The sequence below is a fragment of the Labeo rohita genome, chromosome 12 (genome assembly GCF_022985175.1).
Source record: "Labeo rohita strain BAU-BD-2019 chromosome 12, IGBB_LRoh.1.0, whole genome shotgun sequence".
NCBI lineage: Eukaryota > Metazoa > Chordata > Actinopteri > Cypriniformes > Cyprinidae > Labeo > Labeo rohita.
This window is the reverse complement of record NC_066880.1, coordinates 23,223,437-23,249,046: the sequence shown is the minus strand read 5'-3', so window position 1 is coordinate 23,249,046 and position 25,610 is coordinate 23,223,437. Positions and strand designations below refer to the sequence as shown.

Here is a 25,610-nt window from a genome sequence, read left to right as displayed (position 1 = left end):
GGCCGCTCTACTGAGGAAGGCCCGGCTGCAGAACCCTGGTACAGGTCAGTCTTGGACGTTGGATGGTCACGGAGGAGGTGAGCTGCACTTCGTTAACACGTTGCCTGTTACTTCTGCGCTTATCACTCGTGACGCGGCCAGTAAGGTGGCGGTTTTCTACGGGGACCCCTAGTGTCGTACACTACTCGACACAACTCGGAGTGTACGACAGATAGGAACGTCTCGGTTACGTATGGTAACCCTCGTTCCCTGATGGAGGGAACGGAGACGTTGTGTCTTCCGTGCCACCTTCCTGGACCGCCTCTGAGTGAGTTGAGACCCTCGGCTCCTCAGATCAGAACGAGTGAGCAGATGCACACACTGCCCTATTTATACCCGGACGTCCGGGGCGTGGTCAGCTATGCAAATCTGCACACCCAATTTTCATTGGCCTTTCTCAAAACTGTCAGAGGTGTTTGGGCTCTCAAGAGCGACCCCTAGTGTCGTACACTACTCGACACAACGTCTCCGTTCCCTCCATCAGGGAACGAGGGTTACCATACGTAACCGAGACGATTGTAGCAGATCATAAATTATCGGTAGTGCCTTTTTACTTTTTTACTTGATCGGTGCCCTTTACACCGATCAAGACACTTAATTGAGGGTGATGTACTATCCAATGAAGGTGTATGAGCACGTATATAATTCCTAATCTGTAGAAATCTAAAAAAAATGACTCTGGGGAAATTTAAATTTTTGTTGCAGCTGACTAAAAGATGCCAGAGCCCCATCAATGAAAAGGTCCCCTGTAGTACGTACACCCATTTCTCCCCACTGGACAAAGGTCCCATCCAATCTTGATGGGATAAATGATGGATTCTTAGTGACAGGAGTTAGAAGTGAAAGGGACTTTATTTTGAAGTGTTCTTTTATCTGTTTCCAGATACAAAGTATATTTCGAAGTATGATACTATTATTGAAGGTAGAATGATCCAGAGTTACAGGGGAGAGTATCACCGTTCCCAGATTGTATGGGTAACACTGATCACGGATTATTTGGAGCCAAAATGGCGGAGCATCATGATCATCCAACCACACTGAAATTAGACTTATATAACAAGCCCAGTAATAAAGACGAAAGTCTGGAAGTGCCAGACCTCCCTCTTGTTTAGGTTTACAGAGATGTGCCTTTTTAACTCTATGATTTTTATATCCCCACAAGAATGGAAGAATGATTGAATCTAATTGCTTAAAAAAGGATTTAGGTAGAAAGACTGGAATAGATACAGTATCTGTGGTAAGAATATCATTTTTATTGCATTTATTCTACCATACAGGGAAATCAGGAGTGCTCTCCAAAATTGTATATTAGATTGCAATTTGGAAATTAGAGGAGTAAAGTTAGCTTTTAAGAGCGAGGAATGTTTATTTGTAACTACAATTCCAAGATAAGTAAATTTCTCCATTGAGACTTTAAATGGAGAAGATTGTATCGAAGACATATCTTTTAATCCAATGGGCATTAGTTCACTTTTATTTAGATTAACTTTAAACCCCAAAAACATCCCAAAGATTTTAATGGTATCTAAAATAACGGGCAGACTCACATGGGGTTTAGTAACATATAGCAGGATATCATCTGCATATAAAGATATTTTATTGACTGTATTTAAAGTATTAAAGCCATGGATAGAAGGATCAGAACGAATGTACTGAGAAAGGGGCTCTACGGTCAGCGCAAATAAAAGAGGAGAAAGGGGGCAACCTTGCCTAGTCCCTATTTGAAGAGTAAAGGGACCAGACAAAGTATTATTAGTTAGTACCTGAGCTGTAGGACTTTTATACAAAATCTTAATCCAATTTATAAAGTTATCACCCACATCAAATTTTTCTAGTATTGTGAAAAGGTAGTGCCATTCGACTCTGTCGAATGCTTTTTCAGCATCGAGAGAGATTATTACCAGATTTTCTTCAAGAGTTTTGGAGTGATACATGATGTTAAAAAGGCGCCTAGTGTTTTGTGAAACATTCCTACCAGGAAGAAAACCATTCTGATCAGTATGAATTAGACCACTAATTAATCTACCAAGTCTATTTGCGAGAATCTTTGACAGTATCTTCTGATCTACGTTAAGGAGAGAAATCAGTCTGTATCCTTACACCTCCTCTGTATTTTTACCTTTTTTTGGAATAACAGTTATAACTGCTTCATTAAACGTTGATGGTAGTCCAGTCACTAGTGCCTCCTCAAATGTTTTGCGGAGGTAGGGGGAAAGTATATCATTAAATTTTTTATATAACTCAGAGGGCAAGCCATCCGGGCCTGGAGTTTTACCACTCTTTAAGGAATTAACTGTACTTTTTAACTCTTCTAACAAAATATCCTTATTAAGGGAATCACGCTCATCCTGATTAAGAGAGGAAAGATTACACTTATTTAGAAACTTATCCATAGCTTGTGAGTCAGTGCAAGGGTCAGAGGAGTATAAATTTGAATAGAATTCCTTGAAGCAATTGTTTATATCTTTAGACGAGGTACATATGGTTCCAAGTTTTGTCTTAATCTTATGAATTGTCTTATCGTTCTCTAATTTACGTAACTGTCTTGCAAGTAGTTTATGTGGCTTATCCCCGAATTCAAAATATTTCTGTTTAATGAAGATAAATGATTTACATAATTTGTCTGAAACAAATTTATTATACTCATATCTGAGCTGTAGAATTTTTTTGTATATTTCTAATGAGGGATTTTGTGCATTTTCATTGTCTAACTAATGAATTTGTTTCCCTAACTCTAAAAGTTTTGTTTAATATAGTTTATTTTTGGAGCCCTGATAAGACATAACACATCCTCTTAAAAATGCTTTCAGTGTTTCCCAAAGTAGTCCTGGTGAAACTTTGGGGGTATCATTATTCTCAAAAAATATTTCCAATTGTATAAGCATGTAATCATGAAATTTAGGATCACTAACAAGCCGAGGATCCATTCTCCACACAGGACGCGACGTTGTTAAATTATTAAGTTCAAATGTAACAGGAGCATGATCTGAAATGAGTATATCATGGATCTTATTATTCATGACATTGGAAATGAATTTATTTTCTACCAAAAAGTAATCTATGCGTGTGTATACATTGTGAACTTGTGAATGAAAGGTGTAATCTCTCTCGGTGGGATGAAAAAGTCTCCATATATCCACTAAATTAGAGTTATTAATAAATGTATTAAAAAATTCCTTGAGTTAGACTGAGGGGCTCTCTTAGATGATGATCTGTCCAGGTACGCATCTAATACACAGTCTAATACACAAGTCCCCCCCTACGATTAGATTAGTTTGAGACATATTAGGAATAAGATTGAACACTTTCTTGAAAAAATCTGGTTTGTCATAATTTGGGGCATAAACATTCACTAATGTAATAGGGAAGGAATGCATCTCGCCAGATAATATAATGTACCAACCCTCTTTGTCTGTTTTCAAGGTTTTAAGTTTAAATGGTACACCTTTTCGTATTAGGATAGCAACCCCTCAAGCTTTAACAGAAAAATTGGACTGATAAATATTTTCTATCCACCTGCATTTCATCTTATCCTTGGAATCAAGTTTCAGATGTGTTTCCTGCAGAAAAATTATATCCGCAGCAAGTGATTTTAAGTGTGATAGTACTTTACTTCTTTTAACAGGGTGATTTATTCCTTTCACATTCCACGAAGCGAAAACAAGCCCTTGTCTGTTACCTGATGTTACAGCATTACTTTGCATCATTCAGACGCTAATAAATTATTATCACCACACATTTTACCGCCTTGACGTATCTCAAACAGGCTCCCACCCCACCCACCAACCAGCGGTATGACACGAAATAGGCTAAACGTAGATGTTGACAGGGCTCTCAAGTCTCACGCATTCACCGTGAGACACACGCATTTCAACTAGTTCACACGCTCTCACGCCACACCTTGTATTTCTCACGCTAAAAAGTAAGGGATAACTTGTCCCGCTATATAATGTTAATGGACGAGGCGCAGGCTTGCAGGGGGAGTTCATAGCTGTCTTGACAGTTAAATGCCACCTACCAGCAAATATCAGAAATTAGAATTTTTTTTTTGTTTTCGGGTAAATTACGTGATCACGTTCCAGTCACGTTCGTCACTCGGCAACATGGACGCGCACACACGGGACGAGGCAAGAGGTGGAATCGTCGATCGCGGGGCTGCTGCACAGCGAAAGCGTTTTGTGCAGATGAGGCGGTGGTCGCGTTGCGGTCACGGAGCGGACGTTGCCATTTGTATTTACTAAAAACTAACACAATAAATGCAGTAGGTAACCCATTCTTCTGTTTTTTGTTTGTTTGTTTTGTTTTGTTTTGTTTTCTTTCTTTTTCTTCATTTTACGATTCCTGGACGAAATCACTTGCCTGCATCAAAGATAGTGAGAGCTGATGTTGGGGAATATAGCCAAATTTATGCAAAATTAGCTCTCCAACACCTTAAACTAAGTTTGGCTACTGGAAACTAAGGAAAGGACTAGATAATTGATAAATCTGATAAAACAGACAAATTTATCCAAATTGATTACTTTTCTAAATTTCTGACTAATGTTTTTAACTGTTAATCCTTTTGAAACTTTTAAAGCAGGCAGGGTTAACCTTACAGTAGCACTCAACACTAATTACTGTCAGATTTACAAAATCCTTCATCACTTGAATCAGAGATTAGTAATTTAATTTTAAAGCACAGCCACCACAAAATCAGACTTTAGCGCCTAGCTTAGGTTAGGTTAAATACAGATTTAAAATCTTAGAAGATATAGTTTAATAGCTATGATACCATTTTTAAAATGAAATCCTTGCATAGCTATGACCGGAAACACTGGCATCTAACAATGCCTTGGAGAAAAAAAAAAACAGTTAATCTTAAAAAATAACACATATACATAAACCAAAATATGGAAATAAATCAGTTATTGAATAAGCATGTGTCCTATTTTGTGTCCTAAACTTCTGAAACATTTTGTCTCATATTTTAGAGCAGTCAATGCAATTTGGAAAAGAAATTAATCAAATCTGTGTGAAAATATTCAGATGTAATTTAAAGTAACTGTAATTTAACATTGTAATTTACATTGTTTCTCAGCAACTGTAACCGATTAGTTACAATTATTTTGTAATTAAATTGTGTAATTCCATTACATGCAACTAGTTACTAGTTAAGTTTGAGCCCCTTCCACTGTCATCAAGGCATAAATATGTGCAACAAACACTTGCAATACAAAATGCCATTCATATACTGAAATATGTACTTTCTCTCTCTCTCACACACACACACAGCTTTACATGCTCAGAGCAAGTTTTGCAATATTGTATGTGTAGGCCTACAGTATCTACATTGAGCACTGCTGTTCATTGGCTCATTTGAGGCCAAATTTCTTTTGATTTTTGAAACATTTGTATTTTTGAAATATACAAGACATTTTCTTTTATTTTTTATGAATTTGACTTTAATCAAACTTACCAGTTGTTATAGTTTCTATTTTGTGCTGGTCAATTATGAACAATAGATCAAATTTAACTTCTAGCAAAAACTGGAGAGAATTGCGTGGGGCCGAGGGGCTCCTCTCCTAACAGATATAATCTCACTCCAAACTTTTTCTAAAACTTGAGAGCCCTGTGTTGAGTTGAAAAAAAAAGGTAAAATAAAAATATCAGAACAGTAATAATATGAGTATTAACACACAAATTAAATATTCTAGAAAACACCTAACATGAATATATTATTTTTTAACCTTCAAACATTAAATCAACGCAGCTCCGCAGTGAAGAGTTTCAGAAGAACATTTCAGAGTATATAGGAAAGTAAAGGAACAGGTACCGAATGGTTGTGCCTAAGAAAGAGAGAGAGGGAAAAAAAATGCACTCAACGCACGAGTGATCGCACTTATCTCAATTAAGCAACGTCTTTAGAACAGTCACCCTGATCCGAAGCAGTTTTCCGCAAACTTAACGGCCTTGTCTGGATCCGTGAAATAATGTTCCTTGCTGTTGTATGTGACCCTTAATTTTGCTGGATACTGTAGACCATACTTGACACCAGGTTTGTCCTTCAACAGTTCCCTTGCTCGTTTGAACAACACGCGACGTTTCACAACCACTGGAGGATAATCGGGGAAGATGTTGATTCTTTGTCCCTTAAAAGTGACTTGCCGCATCTTGGCCCTTGGTGGTTCTTCATCTCCGGGACGATTTCGCAATGCCAGATGAGCTCGATCCACAAGTGGCAGATTATCTAGCGATAATGCCTCCTTCAGAAGTTGCGCCATAAAGTCCCTCGGTTTCATTCCGGACTCGGCCCCTTCTTTAATGTCTTCTTTTGTCTCCTACTACGTCCTTCAAGGTCCATGCATTTGTCCGTAAGTTGCTCAACCACTTGACTCAAACGGCCCATTTCTTGCTCAAGCTTAACTATCATATCCGAGGAAGCAGAAGCGCTAGTTTCCAAGCTTGCCAGCTTTGAGGTATGCTCGTCCACCGTGACTTTAACTGCCGAAATCGCAGTGCTGGCCTCCTGCTGGAACGCCGTGAGTTCTCCTCGTATCAAAACAGCAAGTTGTTCAATTTTGGAGTCTATTATCTCCCCTAAATCAGATTTGACTGAGCGTATTTCTGAGCGCAGACAAGAGATTGCGCTAAGAATTGCTGCGTTGCCCAAGTCCTGAGTATTTTCAGCCGCTGCATCTTCTGTACTAGAGTCCGAGGCGGACGCGGCATGATCCGCTGCTTTACAAAGCTTGGCTGGCATGTTTAACTATGAGTATTCTAAACCAGCAACTCTGACAAATCAGCTGTAAATCAGAAACCTGTTCCTTTCCTAACAAAAAAAAAGTTATTAAAAGATGTCCTGAATGTATTTTATTGGATTTAGTGCGGAGCTGTCAAAGAACACGTGCTACCCGCTCATATTGAAACCGGAAGTGAGTTACCTGATAATTTTGAGTTGAAATGCAACACAGCTGGCTGCCATTTTCAAGTAAGCCCCAAAGGCCTTGATTAGCGGGTTCAGGTGTGCTTGATCAGAGATGGACCTGCACTCCACAGGCAGGCGGACTGCGTAACGCTGTATGAAAGAGGCCTTTGGAGAAGTGACGCTACGTGCTCATCCAAACTCAGCCGTTTTCGCTTTCTTTGCTTTTTAGCAAAGTCAATACTGGAAACCTGTCCCAGCCTCTGCTCCACCCTAACAGAGGCACCCTGTTGACGCAGGGACACCCATCAAATACAGTCAAAGTATTGGTGCTTTAAAAAAAGCGTTCCAACGACTTTTAAAAATATAATAGCAAAAAGCCATGAGTAGCCTACAAGAATGGAGACAGCCAATGTCACTCATGGAAAGTTTTTGGTGAAATAACAGTTGCCTGATAATTTTGAGTTGAAACGCAACACAGCTGGCTGCCATTTTCAAGTAAGCCCCAAAGGCCTTGATTAGCGGGTTCAGGTGTGCTTGATCAGAGATGGACCTGCACTCCACAGGCAGGGGGACTGCGTACCCCTGTATGAAGGAGGCCTTTATGGCGGAGAATTTCAAGGCATTGGCTTGTGCCGTAGCGCAACAGGAATAAAAAGTTGGTGGAAAGCAGCAGGGGGGACCGCGTCACACGGGGTAGCGTGGCCGAGCAGTTTAAGGCGCTAGATTAAGGCTCCAGTCTTTTTGGGGGCGTGGGTTCGAATCCCACTGCTGCCAGGGCAGATTTTTGGAAGGCTCTTGCGCCTGAGCAAAAAACTCAGACGGCCTTTGCGAAGGCGACCCGTGGCGCCGTTCTCCCTGTCTTTGGGGTGGGGAGAGGGCAGAAAAGGGCCCACGAAGGCAGTGAGGCCCTCTAACCCGCATGGGAGTAGGTTTGTTTCATGCAAACCGGATTAGAGTGCAGCTGCTTGGCAAAGTCAGTATTGTGAAGCCTTTCCACCTGCTGAAGTGAGCTGTGGATCGTGACCCAACAAGTTAGCATGGCCGAGCAGATTAAGGCGCTGGATTAAGGCGCCAGTCTCTTTGGGGGTGTGGGTTTGAATCCCACCGCTGCCAGCTGTGATTTTAACCAAGGCAAGGAGGCCCTCTAACCTGCATGGGAGCAGGTTTGTTTCACGCAAACCGGATTAGACTGCAGCCACTCGGCAAACTGAGCCGAGACAACCACTGAGAACACCTGCAGCAGAAATACAGCAATGGGCTTTAAAAAATGTTTGCTTTGTTTTCACTACTATAAAGTGATCTAACAGCAGATAAACTGCACAAGAACAGAAAAGTTTAAGTCAAGCGAATATTATATAAACTTAAAAATAATATATCAACTTTACTGCCTGCAACACAATGCTATTTAAATTTACTGTCCATTACAGCACAGTAAACAACAATATGCATATATAAAACTTTATCCATTCATTATTATGCAAGAGCAGGCTAGACACTTTACTTGCACTACCAAAAGATTTAATCATGTACTTTATTTTATTATGATTTATTTTGTTTATTTTCTTTCTTTCTTTCTTTCTTTCTTTTATTTTATTTACTTACACCACAGTTACATTTGTCCTAATCTCTGGGGGCTTTTAGACAAACTGTTTTAAACTCTGTGTTACTGTAAGTGTTGTTCATGACCAAAAGGGGGAGCCCCAAGCTTGTTGTTATGGTTTATGGTTGTGTGGACGCTGGAGATATTGACATCGAATTTTAAGTTTAGTAAAAAAATTCCCAAATGCTTAAATAGCATTTTAAGTATGGATATCAATAATGCTATTACAAAAGAAAATATAACTCATTTCCATTACAGCATTGCCCCTTAATATATTTATATAATTCATTGTATGACATAGTCCTTAATCACTTAATTATTTTTAAATCATGCATGGGGCATCTCAGTAACCTTTAGGAACCCACCCTGCCAAGTTCTTTGTTTGCCTTTCTGAAACCATCATGGGAAAGTGTTACCCTTATGCTGAAAGGGCAACAAGACAAAACAGTGTTTACTTCCTTTTTACATTACAGCAGGTATTTGTACAGTGGAAGTATGGTTGTAGAAGTAAGATATAATTTTTCCACCCAAACATTTCCATTATGACTCAGTGTATGTGGAACACTTCATGTGAAGACCTTTTTTGAATTTAAGTGCATAGTATTCCAGTATAAATTTTGGGTATAATAATTTTTAAAAGGCAAAACAAATTAAAGGCAAAACTTTAATGTACTTAAAGGAGAAGTCCACTTCCAAAACAAAGATTCACATATAATGTACTCTCCCCCTTGTCATCCAAGATGTTAATGTCTTTCTTTCTTCAGTCGTATAGAAATTATGTTTTTTGAGGAAAACATTTCTGCATTTTTCTCCATATAATGGACTACTATGGTGCCCCGAGTTTGAGCTTCCAAAAGGCGGTTAAAATGCGCCTTCAAACAATCCCAAATGCAGTTGTAAACAATCCCATCCAAAGAAGAAGGGTCTTTTCTAGCGAAACAATTGGTTATTTTCATTAAAAAAAAAAAAAAACAATTGAAATACTTTTTAATCTCAAATGCTCCTCTTGCCTTTCTCTCCCTGAACTCTGTGTATTCTGACTCAAGGCAGTTAAGGTATGTCGAAAAACTCCAATCGTATTTTCTCCCTCAACTTCAAAAATCCTTTCAAAATCATCCTACATCGCTGCAGAAGTACCAACCCAGTGAAAAGTGAAGATGCAAAGATGATCAAACATCCTTAACAAAAAAGGTAAAACAGCGATATAGGGCGATTTCAAAGCTGAGGGAGAACATGAGACGGGAGTTTTTCAACATACCTTCACTGTCATGAACTGGAAGAAAAACAGTCCAGGCAGAGTAAGACGAGCATTTGGTATTAAAAAGTATATAAATTGTATTATTTTTATGAAAATAACTGATCGTTATGCTAGATAAGACCTTTCTAGGCTGGGATCGTTTACAACCGCATTTGGGATCGTTTGAAGCTGCACTTAAACTGCATTTTGGAAGTTCAAAATCGGGGCACCATATCAGTCCATTATATGGAGAAACATGCTGAAATGTTTTCCTCAAAGAACATAATTTCTTTACGACTGAAGAAAGAAAGACATGAACATCTTGGATGACAAGGGGGTGAGTAAATTATTTGTAAATTGTTGTTCTGGAAGTGGAGTTCTCCTTTAATGTCTCTTCAAATTATACTGTCCAATACTGCATTTTAAAAGGATTTATTGATATTTTGAAAACCAGGAACAACATTTAAAAGTGATCTTATGCTGTTCTAATGTAATCAATGCTATCATTATAATCCATTCTGTTCACCAGCATGTGCATGCTTTATTTTTCACTAGTCAATATGAAATTACATCACTATCCTTCATACTGACTTTGCAGAATATTCTGTGAATTAAGCAGGATGCAGAAAACAGATGACACACTGGTTTAAGGATCACTCTCAACAAGAGATATGAAAAGTGTAGTGTGACCATTGAGTCTGCACAGCAGTGACCGTGAAGAGCAATGTCTTTATGGAACTTCAATCATCCTGAATTAGAAAAGGGCCTTCCCCACACTGTTCCCACAAAGTTGAAAGTGTAACATTTTCCAAAATAGCTTCTGGAAGGTAAAGGTCCCCTGGCATCTACCAAACCCAGACTCACTGTTTAGACATCCAAACAAAGAAGGATGATTCGACACTCTACAGAACAAGTTTCTACTCTTTCAGAGTTTAATGGTGGTGTGCTTTACACCACGCCATTCAGTGTTTGGCATTGTACTTGGTGATATGAGTCTTGCATGTAGTTGCTTCCTCATAGACACTCATTCCATGAAGCTCCTGCTGTACAGTTCTTGCGCAACATATGTGGTCCTCCACTTTGTGGCTGATTTACTGCTGTTCCTAAATGCTTCAACTTTCTAGTAATAACACTTACAGAAATTTCAGAAATTGACTTATTTCAGAGGTGGCAATAAGTAGTTCATGAGAATGAGATGCACTGTAGCGCTTAAAGAAGCTGGTGGCCATACAACAACTGTCAGTGGAGTTTATGTCTCAGCTGTTTAATGTTTTAAGTTAAAATAAAAAATTACACGTTACAAATAAAGGCAGTTAAAAGTGAGAGAATGTTTCTTTTTATATTTAAAACCGTTTTTGTCCAGTGAATACTTTGTTTAGAAGGTAACAGATGCCAACACTAGCTGGCTAGCTGTAACAGAAGTTTATTTAAAAAAAGTATATATCCATTTATACTGCTGCAATGTCTTGACTAGTAGACTTCCAATTGTATGCATTTGTAATAAAATCTAATGTACATAAATTGTTTATTTTGTATTAGCTTATGCATTTTAACAGTGTTATTCAATGGAACCATATTATTATTATTAGTCAATAATTATTGCCTCATTGTTTTTATATAATCAATTTTACGCCATGGACACTAGAATACTAAGGCAGATGCGTTGGTGGTGGTAAAATTATTACCGACACTAAAACACGTTATTACCGTCAACAGCCAAAACAATGAACGTACCTGAAACTGATATATGTGCTTCATTTTGGGATTTTTTTTTTCTTTTCTAGCCGCCGGATTACTTATGAATGGCATGTCACGTGCGCTTAGCCTGCAATTCACCATAAAATGTTCACCGTAACATTTTTATTAACTATAAATATATGTTTATGCTTATATTTTCACTTACGTATACGTACACGTTAATATTAATATAGAATGATTTTTTTGTTTGTTTGTTTTTGAGCTGGGATTGTACCAGTAAAGGTAAGATTTTCTCACATTTTTTTCTCACAGTGTTAAGACTACTTAAAAATAAAGAAAACAATAAAGAAATTGAAATGATTAACTGACAGTATGACGTCAGTAGTACATAACTTGCACTGAACCTAGAACATTTCAATAGTACAGAAAACACTTCTATAGTTCCTGAACTTCATAGTCACCACTCACAGAAGTGAAGTCGGATCACCATGTACGGGCTGGATTGTGTTTCCTTATTGTGTGAGATGATTGGATTTGAATGATGAGAAAGATGCTCTACTTTAATCCACTTCCACATCATTCTGAAGTGCTTTGATCTGCTTTCAGCCTAGAGCCTAAATGTGGTTTGTTGGATAAAAAGATCAGGCTCAGGTCTTTCCTTTAATTATTATACGTTTATGGATATATTTTGCTCATTTTTTCCTCTGCCTTTATCCCAGACAAGAATTGTAAGTCCAATAACTTATAAATACAATAGCACTCCTCTTCTCAACATGCCATATGATTCAACCTCATTCATAGCACAAATGAGTTACATGCCAGTGTTTAAAGATCAGGGCTTAAGGTTTGTTTAAATCACTAACCTTAACTATGCGTAATGTGTAGACTAATAGTGTTGAAGAAAAGATGTTGTAGAACTGTTTGTCTGTTTGCCAGTAGTCATTTGCATAATTGCATTCTTCTCTTCTTATCTATAGTGATGGAATATCTTCTGCCTAAAGCTGAATTCAAGGTGATTTAGTTACCTGATTTAGTTATCTGATGTTCTCACTACCCTTGTGAAAAAGTAGTGTGCTTAATTGATGTATTTAATGTGCACTTGTAGTTTACTGTTAAAAATCTGCACTTGCAGGTAATATGCATTCAAAGTACTTGATTGTAATTATACAATTACACATAAAGATGTACTCAATTCCTACTTAAGGGGATAAAAAAACAGACATTAATTTATAAATGTAAACAATTTAAACCACTTAATTTTCATTTAATTGCAGTTAACGTGCAGTTACGTGTCTGAAAGCATTACATTAAGTTTGAATTTAATTATAATCTTTTAAAGTATATAATTAATGTAAAAAGTACTCTTTTGAATGCTAATGTATATGTATATATAACCTGTAATACTTTATTGTGCACAGATCTAATATGTGTAAATTCTGTCCTGAAGATCTGGGCTTATCACAGAGTATGCAAGGTCATGCAGTGGGCACAACACAATCTTCTACAGATTAAGCAGCCCCAGTATGATTGACTCACATTTCAAGGGCGAAATACTGGTGTGGCTGAGAATTTTGAAGATGAATTATGTAACAAAACCCCCTTGCTTTGATTTTTAATATAATACAGTGCAGCTTCGACATACATCTTGTTCCAATATCACAGGATAATACAAAAGTATAACAGACAATCATTTTAGAAAGAGTGCCACAAACACACACACACACAAACATCTTGTTACATTAAGTCCATAAGTGCTCCAGCAAGCCACAGATCAATCAGAATTAATAGCAGCCCACCCACACGCAGGTCATCATTTTAAGTAGCTGTCTGATTTAGTTTGAGTGTGTGAGACAGAGAAAGAGAAAGAACACATGCGAGTGATTTTTTTTTCTGCTGTCTAAACAAAATGACAGGATCTGTACTAGAAGAAATATAGCCTTTGGGTTTAGAGGAAAAGTTCAATTAATTTGTTAATATTAAACAATACTGCAATATGTCTGTCAAGCCAGCATGTGGCAGCTACATTTGCAGAAGTAAATAATATGAAACAAGTCATGTTTCAGCATGGGGGAGTCATCAGTGATCTTTTCACAGATTAACCTTTAAATGTGACTGGACAGACACCACAGGCTTAACATTATATCACTGAGAAAAAAAACAACTCAAGCTGTTATAAATAGTGCATGCTTTTGCACCCACTATTAATCTTCATTCTAACTACACTTCAACATCTATAATGTGTTATTTTATTAGATGACAAAAATAATTTTAGAATACACTTGCTAACTGTCATATGGTATAAGCAAACATCACAAGTAGTTTATTTATAGTTTAAAATATGAATATTGAAAGTAACTGAATCAAGAGTCATGAAAACCTTATGAATGAACACTGAATGAATTGTTCATGGAAGTTAGCATACCAAGTCATTTGGAATCACCAGACTAAATTCCTTGTAGCCTCTGATGCTGTGCTGATGTGTGCTGCTGGTTGCATAGAAACTGATCAGTGCTCTCTCTCGTGCTCGCTCTCTCTCTCTCTCTCTCTCTCTCTCTCTCTCTCTCTCTCTCTCTCTCTCTCTCTCTCTCTCTCTCTCCGCGTCCAAACGCGTCCACGGCTCGCGCTGTGTCCGGAGCTCCAGCACTAAACCAGTAGGAATATTTGCGCAAATGATACTGAACTCCCTTCTCCACCGCAAACACGCGAAGGTGAATGCCGAGAAGAGCAGAGGAGATCTCAGAAGACAGAGAGGAGAAATGTGAGTCAGTCTTGTATTTGAATGAGAAGTGCAATGAACGCACGCTACATTCCAACGCGTTTAAATGAAGAAAATAAGACACACTTCACAGCTCTTCAATAAGCTTTGAGACAGTATCTAGGTGTGTAATGAAGGTTTACAATTACAGTGTGAACTCTTGGTTTTATTTGTAATGCTACTTTCTTTCAGAAGTCACGCCTCTAGCCTAGTGAATTAAAAAGAACTGTGTATAACTAACTAAAAGACGCTTTTGACTCTTGTAAAACTTGCAAAACACAAATTGTTACGAACACAAACAATGCAAATAAATAAAATATTTATTTTCGTACTAAAATGTTATATATGTTTAGGTTGATTTTAGATGTCTTTACATTTTCATATTAATAAATACGCTACAAAAAGTAAAAATGTGCAGTTGTTATCATGAGGAGCCATTTGTAATTATGCCTAAAAATAATGTGGTCAGGTTGGTTCATATGCTTTTTTACTTCAATAAAATGTATTATGAAGTTACAACATGAAGCACAAAACAAAACATTTCCTACAGTGGAGTTGTTTAAATAATTAGTGTGGACAATAACTACTGTATTTAATTAAGTATGTCTGTGTCTGTTCAGTGATCTATGTGGAGACACCAAGGTCATAAAATCTGCTCTTTATTTATACATCACTTCATTTGTCTATTCACCTTTAGACCTTGAAGATAATAGGAAAGAGTTTGTGCATCATGGTGATTTTGTGTGATTTATGAATATTGGCCATTGATTGGTCTCTGTAGATTATTGATTTAAAAAAAAAAAAAAAACAGATAATTGAACAGTACAGGTTGGCAGCAGGGTCTCCGTGTAAACTATCACACACTGCCAACAGTCAGGAGCGCGCAGACATTGTTTGAAATGAATTATTAAACAAGACTAGAGATGAGGAAGCACAACAGTTTGTAGACTGAGACTATTTCTCAAGATTAAAGCTTGTGATGGTTTTATAAGACAGACTAAACCAAATGACGAGCTGCCTCAGACATATTTTGTGTACATCAAATAGCTATTATAATCTAGTTGTTTTTTAACCACCATTCTCTGTTATCTCAACACCCACACACATTTTACATTGACACAACGGTGTACACTGTAAAACTGAAAATGTGCAGTTACCCTGAAGAGCTATTCCTACTTGATCTGACCCTGAAAATTACTTTGTGTTAATGTCACTCAATCTTGTTAAATAAAGTTTAGAAATAATTTGAATATTACTACTTTTGTGAAATATTATCATTTAAAAAAGGGTTTTACAGTCTCCTACTACAGAGTACATTTTCAGTCCTTAAAGAGTCAACATGATTTTAAATAATATGTGCAACATGGCTCTTTTGAAGAATCCATTAGCTCAGTATAGCCAAAGATGTCGTTAAAACATATCTGTTAGCATCCATTTAACTGCAACTCTTAATGTTAGAGCTTTCTAGAGTCAGTTATCCACCAGTCTGTCTCATCTTATAATCCTCACATTCAGCAGAGTGACTGTTTAATAAAATGACAAAGTGGCAATATCAGGCCAATTATCATCTCAGTCAAGTTTTATCTAATGACATGTCATTTAGTACAGTCCAGTGCAGCTCTGTCAAAGCTTCTTTCCTCCTTTCCCATACCTACTCTAATGTATTTTTCGTTCTCTTCACTGTAATTTGTATTCTTGTTTGAAAGTCTGGACACAAATCTTATGGAAGTTCACTGAAAAGTCATAGCAGTACAAGTCAGGAGTTGCTAGACGAAAATATCTACATGTCCATGGCTGATCATACAAATCACATGCATTTCCATGCTGAGTTTGTTGGTGATTAGTGCTGGTTTGGTGGTTTGTTGGTCAGCAGGAATACCTAATACCATAAACCAGTTAAGAAGTGTGGTGGGTAAACCAGCACACCAGCATCCCATGCTTCCAACAAGACTTTGTGGCTCTCATCCATTATATTAATAAATAATAGCATTTAATTCACTAACTCACTGTTTTATTTTTCTTTTCTAGTCTAAACGTGTTCGTTTTCTCCTCCAAAATGTTCTGTCCTGAAACTTTTAACCTCATTTTTCATCCTTCTCTTCTTTCTTCTCATCTGTAATGTAAGACTTGCTCCTCAGATTCTCTTGTTTCCTCTCTTGTTCTCTCTGTTGAATCATGTAAACATCCTGTGTGGTTTCTCCTCACCCCCCTGCACGCTTCCCTCTCATGTCTTGTTTCAACCTTTATTTTGTCATCTCTATCCATTGAGCTGCCATTGAGCTATCATTGATTTTTTCCTGTCACTCTCAGTTGTATTTCTCTGCGGATCTGTGTTTTAGGTCTTTGTTGTCCTCATCTTTCACTGTCTGTCTGTCTCTCCTTATGTGTCCAGCCCACACTATCACTTGCGAAAATGTCATGACAGAACCCTGTTGTGTATTTATGAGCGGTACAGCTTTTCCTGGGGGTTTGTGACTTTTATCTAACCTATGGTCTATCACTTTGCTCATCCTCATCGCCCCTTCTGCACTTTAATAAATAAAACTTTATGGTACAGCAAGGCAAAAAATTGCTTTTCTTTTAAACCTGGGTAAATAACTGTCTTGGTTTGGTTTTTGGCAGGGGAAGACTTTGCTCACTGAGGCATGAAAGCTGAGCTAATGTCTTCCTTTCTCCCTCTCTCTCTTTCTCTCTTCCTTCTTCAGCCTTCAGTTAAGGATCTATTTGCGTGGCATTTCAGCTGCTTTTGTAGTCTAGAACGTCTTATTTCCCTCTCCCTTCAACAAACAGTCCCTCCTTTAGGATACTCCCACTTGTTATGTGATACTAAGAGGTACTTAGAGATCGATTTCATTTTTAATCTGCGTAAGTGGACAGTGGCGGGTCCACTGCCATTTGTCAACTACAAACTCAGTGACTTGGTACTGGAGAATTCAGAATTATAGATAATAAGAGGTGATGCAATACATAAAGAGAGGACCAGTGATTTTTATATTGGTGGAAACAGCTGGCTTGTGCAGAGTTGAAATCAGTTTTACAGTTTATTGGTTAAGGTTGGAAATTATTGCAGCCAACCAAGGCAGCTGCCTTCTAGAGCATGTTGCCCTGAAGATTTGTAAGAGGATAGCCGGTTCTTATATGCTGCTGATATATTAATGAGCTAAGGTGGGAATCTATTTTTAGAAGATTGGACAAAATAAATAAAAAAGTGTGAATTATACAACAAGTTGTTGTTCGCTGTTATTTCCACTTCAGACAGAACGAGCTGCGTCTTAAGTGAAACTATTATTATGGATTACTGACTACAACATTGGTGGGATTAAATATCCAAAATGGCAACCACAGTTCGAATAGCAGGCAGTGTTCCTTACCTGCCCTCTCTTGTACTGTACATCATTTGGGCTGCTGTCTTTTCCATCTGCAATATTTAGAATGACCAGTGTTTGTGGTAAGGCTAATTAAGTTAGCATTCAAATGAAGATTTATCTGGGCAGTTTATCAAACACAGATGTAGATTTAGCCCATAATAAAATAGCATTTGTTGCACTTTGCAAGTGCAAATGGCAATATGAAGAGAAAACAAAATCACTAAATCTGTCTCAAATGAATCAGAATATTTTTAGGTGTCTTTCCATCTGTCACTTAGCACATATGGGGTTGCTGATATATCTTTGGAGGTTGGGTTTATTGATAGAAGTTGAGTGATTAAAAGAAATGGAGGCATTAAGGCAAATCCATTTACATTTCTACTTGGTTTTATGTTTTTTTTTTAATAAGAAATTTCATGAACATTTCTCCAGTGAAGCCCAGGAATACTTCAGATAAAAAAGGGTACCTATTGCGAAACCATGGCAGTCAAATCTCACAGCTCACTGCTTTTACCACAACATGCACTGTATCATGTACATTAGACTATAATTTGACTATAAGTTGTCTTGTCACAATTCTAGAGTAAGGCAAGGAATCATCTGCCTTTCTAAAATGTTTAGCATTCTTCACTTGGGCCTCTCTGTCTAGATAATCTGAATGTAATATTTAAAGGGTTAGTTCACCCAAAAATGAAAATTAGCCCATGATTTACTAACCCTCCAGGCATACTAGGTGTATATGACTTCCTTCTTTCAGACAAATCTAATCTGATTTATATTAAAAATTATCCTGGCACTTCCAAGATTTATAATATTAAGGCGGGTGTTTCTTTTTATCAGTCCAAAATAAGTCCAATAAAGTGCATCCATCCATAATAACCCCTTATTTACACTGCATATGTCTGCGGCACGCTACGGTTCCGACATGGCCACCGGAGCTGATCGCAGCCACTCTAGTCAATGCTTGTGTTTACACCAGCGGCACGGTTCAGAAGTGTCCCAGAAGCGCCTCTCCGCTCTTCTTTGTTAAATATAGGCCCCTAGTCTATTTTTGACGGATGCCACATTCAAGCCGCACATCAAATACAAAATAAAAGTAAAAAAATCAAGTCGTATTTAAAGGAAACACCCTGTGAAGATTAATGAGCGTATTTTACATCACTACATCCTTGCTAGCAGGCAACAAATGTATGACGAAAGGTTCATCCTCAAAGCTGAAAAACACACATTGTTATAAGACACCACAAATCCTTATTACAAGCACAATCCCAAAAAGGACAAGGTGTGGAGTTTAAATCTTGCTTCTGAAATGCTTCTGGGTAAAAAGGGGTAAAAAAGTATGAGAACATAGGGAAGTTCAGCAATCAATGTGTGTAATCATGAATGAAACATAAAATGTGAGTTCTCAAACACAATAGTGCAAAATAAATAAATAAATAAATAAATAAACAAAAAATCTCACAGGGCATTAGAATAACCATGTAAGTGATCATTATCATCAAAAACTAGAACAAAGTAGGCGCATTGGTTACTCTGCTTTGCAATTCATATTGGATTTAATAAATAAATAAATAAATAAGAAAAAGGAAGACATCTGGCAACAAAGTAATATAACTGTTGTGTGCAAATGTTCTGCCTATTTAAAATTTCTTCTTGAAGAAACATCTTGTTCACATCTTATTCACGTTATCTTTTGTCAGTCCTTGATTTCGTCAATGCCTGAGGCAGAGCTGTGAATTAGGCCAGCATAGCAGGGATTTCAATCAACCAACACTTTTGAGGAAGCGCCATTTTTTCTGTTATCAACGTGAGTGCATATTCTTTGAAGGTTTTTTTTAATTGTGAGAGCTTTGCTTAGTATGTCTAGTAAAAAGGGTATGACGCCAGTAGGGAAATAATAATAGCTAAAACCCCATTGCTTTGAGCGTCAAGCGCACCATTCTCCATCAGTAAATTAAAATTGAAAGGTTACGGCATCAGTCAGTTATTAATTTTAATTTCTGTGCTGTGTGTGTTTGTGATACTTGCATATGTATGGCTCTGTGTTTGTTTGTCTGTGCATACTGCATATAGACACTGGAAGGGTCTATATAAGGGATGAAATTAGATTTAGTAAGAGATTGTACATAGCTTCAGTTAAACAATGGCATGGCTTCATTAATGTGTATTTGTAATGTCAAGACAATGGTATTATACGGTATTAAAAAGGACTGAGAAATATAGCTGAAAATGATCTTTGCATTATTTATCCTTTTGACATGTTTGATATTGTATCTCTGTTTGTATACATTCGCAGTGAAATGGTTTAAAGGCAGTCTGTTTTAATTAGAGGAATCATTTTGACCAAATATTGTAAACAAAGTCTTAAAGTGCCTGTGTTATGCTTTTTCAAATAAATTTCATGCAGTGCGTGATATAACTGATTGTGATTGTAAAAGGTCTTTTAAAGTTCAAAGTGCACAACAAATAAATTTATTATTTTAAAAGAAAGAATTCCCTACTGAAAAATAAATATACTGAAATGTATTCATATATTATGTACTTAATAAAAATGCCCTGCAACTGTACTTTTAATGTACTGAACTGGTATATTTAAAGTCTGCTAAATAGGAACAGCTAACAGCTTTTGCACTTAATGCACTAATTGTGCAGGAGTAGTGCTGAATTCCAAATAAAGATATACTTAAGTATATTTAATTGTGCTAAAGTGAAACTATTGCAAGTATACTTTAGGTAAAGTTTAAATATTTAGCATTTAAAGACTGATATTATTTAAAGATCCTACAATCCTTGTCAGTAGTGACAATAAAACATATTTTAGGCTTAACATTAAAAAATGTGCATTGTGCACAGGTAGTACAATTTTTATATCAGCAAATCTTAAGTAATATGTCAGTAAATATGTTAACTATATGTTAACTTGAACATATTATTTTATACAAGTATAAAATAAATGCATTTTAAATCTATTACTTTTTTACTAGGGTTCATTCTAAACTGCAGAAACATGTCAACAATCAGCAGTTCCAGTTTCACTTCCGTAACTTCCATAGATCTGTTACAAATTTGCATAATGCCAGTCTGTGGTTTTTATGGCTGCCTTCGAACAATTTCTATTTTGACCTGCCCTCACTTACACTTTAGTTGGTTTGTGTTGCTGAAGAAGACATTGTTTTCTGTGGTGTGAAAGCAAATTTTCTTTCTTTATACTTTCAAAGGGTGAATATGCGAGGAGTCAGTGGTAAACAGTTCATTTTTACAATGATACCACAGCAGTATAACTCCAACCTATTGTTGTGTTCCCATCATTTTAATGACGTCTACTTCATGAAATAGATCAGCTTATCAGCTGTGAGCCTACTATTACCTGAAATTGTGTTGATTAATGCAGATTGTCTGTTGTAGAAATAAACATAGACTTGTTAATGGTGATGGAGAAGAATTACACACACTGTAAAGTGTTTTCAACAGTTTCAACTTGAAAACAGGTTTAGCACCTTAAAATTTCAAATTAAATTAACTTAAAAGTACAAGTCATATGACACCTTAAAATAAAGTGTTATCATCATTTTAACTCATTTAATTGTAATGAGTTAAAACGACTTGTAGTTTTAAGTTGATTTAACTTCAAATTTTAAGGCAGCTGCTGAAATTAAGTTTTTAAGTTGAAACTGGTGAAAACTTTTTACAGTGCAGGAATTAACATCTCATAATTTTACCAGAAGCTAAGGAAAAACCTACTACTCAAAAATGGTCTGGAATTGCAAGTCTTGCTTGCAGTGAAGGTTCAGGTTAATCAGACAGTTCTTCCAGTGTTTCATAATCGGACTCATGCTTGAATTGATATGGTAAAGTCAACATCATTGTAACTGTCATTATGGTGTTTACAATAACTGAGGATTGAGGAAGCCTCCAGAGCTGACATTCAGATAATGGTAATGGGCATTTCGATTCCGAAATGTGCTGTAAGTAGAAAACCAACCACAACAGACTGTGCCATCTGGCCAATCGGAGCAGCGTGCACTGTAAAAAAACAAAAAAAAAAACAATTTGTTGAGTCAGCTTAAAATAATTTGTTACCCTGCTGCCTTAAAATTTTAAGTTCAGTCAACTAAAATAAGTTTAGTCAACTTGAAATGTTAAGTTGTACTAAGTAACAACTTAGATATTTGTGTTTGCTAAACTTAACAGATGTCACTTAGTATAATTTAACATTTTAAGTTGAATAAACTTTTTTTGAGTTGACTGAACTTAAACTTTTAAGGCAGCCAGGTTACAAATTATTTTAAGTTGACAAATTGTTTTTTACAGTGTAGGCTTGTGGAAAGGTGGGGTTTAGAGTGACAAAAGATTCAAACTAATTGCTTTATATTATTTGAGAAATTAGGTTATTTGTGATCTATATATGATAAAAGTGTTTTTTTGGACCTTAGATGCTTGTAAACCTATTGTAGGAGATCTTCAAAACAAAATTAGGAACCTTTAAAACAGCATAATAGGCACTTCAAAATTATGCAAGGAGCAAGTAGCAGTCAAACAAAACACATTACTGATCTTTACATATTCTGAAATATATATTTTCAATTAACTGGTTGTATTCTTCAATCTTCTAGGCTTGCAAGCTGGGCATTTTGATGTAGGGTACAGCCCCCTGGATGCTTCAGCACAGGTTGTACTCTAAAGGGATTATGCCCACTGTCCCACAATGCTGCTACCCTCAGGTTGGCTGCTTAGACACTCTGTGGTCATGTGGTTGCTGTTTCACAGCTTAGTGCTGATGACACTGTGTTTCCACCATGCTGCAACTTCCTGCTCCAAACGCTGTTACTGTTCAGACAGCGAGGGCTCATTTGGTGGTAAGACTATGCGCTGCAGCAACCTGCAACTTACTGAGATCCCTCAGGACATTCCCAATGACACACGACGCCTTTACCTGGACTACAACCTCTTGACCAGCATCCCTGCCAATGCCTTTCATGATCTTCCATTGCTAGCTGAACTGGATCTTTCCCATAATGAGCTGGCTTTGCTTGAACCTGGAGCCTTCAGAGGCTTGGCAGCCTCTTTACAGTTTTTGGATCTCTCGTCCAACCAGCTCACAACGCTGGATCCAGATGCCTTTGAAGGTGTTAGAGCAAGATCCAATCTCACTGGAAACCCCTGGCACTGTGACTGCAGGCTGCAGACAGCCCTTCCACGCCTAGACCTAGAGCCTGTGTCTTTGACTGGCATTATCTGTCAGACATCTGAACCCTCTGACTCTGGAGCCAAAGGCGTGCCTTTCCTGCTGGCCAAAGACCTGGACCTGTGTGTGGTGCTCAAAAAGACCACGGACGTGGCCATGTTGGTGACCATGTTTGGATGGTTCACCATGGTCATCTCCTACTTGGTCTACTATGTGAGACACAATCAGGAAGATGCCAGGCGCCACCTGGAGTATCTCAAGTCTCTGCCCAGCAGGCAGGGCAAGTCTGAGGAGTCTTCCACCATCAGCACTGTGGTATAGTGCCAGGCCAAGTGCTCATGACATGTGGAGGAAGCTTCTCAGGCTGCCAAAAGGCAATGGGCACACTGGACAATAGGCTACCTTTCTCTAAAGTTTTTAAAATGATCAGTTGATTAAACTCATAACAAAACAGAGAATAACGGCTGTGTATCCCTTGAATCATTGACCACTCACTTCACTCAGGATTGATCAGTACCCTCCCAATGAACCCCGAAGAACTTCTGACATAGGATGCTTTGTGGTCAGTGGAGTGCAATGTTCACAACAGGGAAATGTGAAACATATCATGCTAAAACCATCCACAGACACGTGCATGGACAGAGATGACTGGAGACTGAAGGAGGGAAATCACAGGGGCCATCTAATCCAATTCAGATGAATAATTGATTCAGAAATGGCCGAGCTTGAGGCTCATCTTGACTAAGAGGTTTGTCTGCTCTGCATGCTTTTAAAGGAGGTGTTTTTTCATTCAGTGTTTCTTTTTTCAGTCAGATCCCCATTTAGCAGGCATCACACGGAGCGTAAAGCACTCATCCTACTGGGTATTTACAAAAAGTACTGGTGTTGTCCCTGCAGGCAACATCAAAATTTTACAGAGCAACACATTCTTGCACGCATCAATGATTTTTCAGGTGTCTCAGTAAACATGGTATACAAACTGTGCAAAAGTCAAAAGCACTGTAGTTTGCTTTGATACTCAGTGGTTAGGTTTTTAAGGGAGCACAGAAAATGGTTAGTTATTTTTTTCATGAACACTGCAGCGTTAATGACGCTGTGACTTAAAAGAAATAAACAGGTTAGCTTGTTATTTTTGTGATCAGTCACTGTAAGATAAATCACTGTTGTCGTTTCTAGGGAAAACACCCTGAGACACTTAAAAAAAATGCTTTAAAATGTTTCAAAACCTTTATGTTTAAAGATAATGAGATGATGTTGACCACCACATAGTGTGTTTGCCCTGTTAGAACAGATCCTTGGTATGTCACATCCAATGCCGTGTGATTGTTCAGTTTCTTATATGAGTGCCAGAAGGAATAATTCAGAATGTCTGCCAAGATAAATCATAAGTTGAAAACCACCTGAATGTTCTGTCTGTGTGATTTAATATCTTCAAAGATTTACAAGTCAAATCTGTAAATGAAGAAAATAGCATTTTATTAATTCTTTACAAAAGGCAGTAAAGGACATTATGGAATTTATTAGAAAAGTGCACTCTGTTCCAAAAACCTAATGAGCTGCCTAGCAAGACATTTTAATGTATCATAGGCACTCCTGACAGGAAATCTGTTCCAAGTGATAGGCAGGCATAATTTTGCTGGCATCTGACTATATAGATGGTAGATAACAAGGCAGCTCACTAGGTAATGACTGTTGTCCAGATGTGGCTGTAAATTGGTTCAGAAGCACTAGGTTTCTATATTAATAAAGAATGAAAGAAAACACTTTACAATATGGTTCTAAACATTAACATTAATGCATTATATATCATGAGCCAACAGTGAACAGTCATTTTTTACAGCATTTATTTATTTTTATGCCAGTGTTAATTTATAAATATACAATGTTACATTTAGTGAAAATAAAAAACAGTTTTTAAGTGTTTTAAATGTTTTTTCATGCTTTCAGCTATTGTGGAAGCTAACCTTAATGTATACAATCTTATTGTAAAGTGTTAAGTGAAATACATTATTATTTGCTGATCAAGCATATGTTGGATCTTCTGCTTCAGTGTAAGCAACAGAAAATGTATGCATTATGTGGTTAGCTTGAAAGTGTTATCTGCATTAGAGTGCCAACATGGCATTGTTTTTTTTTTTAGGTGATTGCAGGGTGCATTCATCCTATTGATCCAAACATTATTCAAGAATTCTATAAATGTCATGGTGAAAATAAAAGATGAACTCTGAGAGGTAAACCTTATTTTAATCTGTAATACTGATTTCTTTTTTACTTTAAATATAGATTGTGCACTTTTAGCTTGTTCATTGCCTGGTTTACCAAACAAATAAATACATTAAAAATTAAGAAATAACAACGATCACAATAATTTAGACAATGACAATTTGTTCCTTCATATCATATGTTATTTTACATTCCACATTGTCTAAATTGAATCCTAAAAGCTCAGTGTATTGCAGAGTTCTTGGCAAGGTGTCAAAACACAGACCTGACATGCATTCCCACACAAACATGATGGCCTGCATCTGTGCAAGTAACTGTGAAAGTCACATTGGTACAAAATGGCCCACTAAATATACTTACCAATCAATTATTTATGATGGATATCTCAGAACTCTACACTGCAACATAACTAACATTTGTAATATTGCAATATATTTAACAAACATTCAGCAAATTTTAATGGAAATTTTCAAGTTCAGCAGGATTTAAAACACTATGTTAAAAAACTCACTGCTTCAATAGTAGTAAAAAAAATTCTCCTAAAATCCTGAAGCATCCATAAAAGCTCAAATAGTACCATTGTAACATAAGAATTAATGTG

At 37.1% G+C, this 25,610-nt stretch overlaps 1 protein-coding gene and 1 non-coding gene across 3 annotated transcripts; both read left to right on the top strand.

Moving 5' to 3' along the window:
- Positions 1-7,635: 7,635 nt before the first annotated feature.
- trnal-aag (transfer RNA leucine (anticodon AAG)) lies at positions 7,636-7,717 on the top strand. Its single transcript has one exon. It is a non-coding gene; the product is annotated as a tRNA-Leu (tRNA).
- Positions 7,718-14,108: 6,391 nt separating this feature from the next.
- Positions 14,109-24,983, top strand: lrrc3ca (leucine rich repeat containing 3Ca). 2 transcript variants are annotated; one of them, XM_051123737.1, is made up of 2 exons: positions 14,109-14,236; positions 22,215-24,983. In XM_051123737.1, the coding sequence occupies exon 2, from the start codon at positions 22,307-22,309 to the stop codon at positions 23,105-23,107; it is 801 nt and encodes a 266-aa protein (XP_050979694.1). In that variant the 5' UTR covers positions 14,109-14,236; positions 22,215-22,306; the 3' UTR covers positions 23,108-24,983. The 2 variants fall into 2 exon arrangements, with proteins under 2 accessions (XP_050979694.1, XP_050979695.1); XM_051123738.1 differs by lacking the exon at positions 14,109-14,236 and adding an exon at positions 19,325-19,408.
- Positions 24,984-25,610: the final 627 nt, after the last annotated feature.

Coding starts and splice junctions, on each gene's coding strand:
- lrrc3ca (XM_051123737.1), top strand. CDS start 22,307: ATGCTGCTACCCTCAGGTTGGCTGCTTAGACACTCTGTGGTCATGTGG.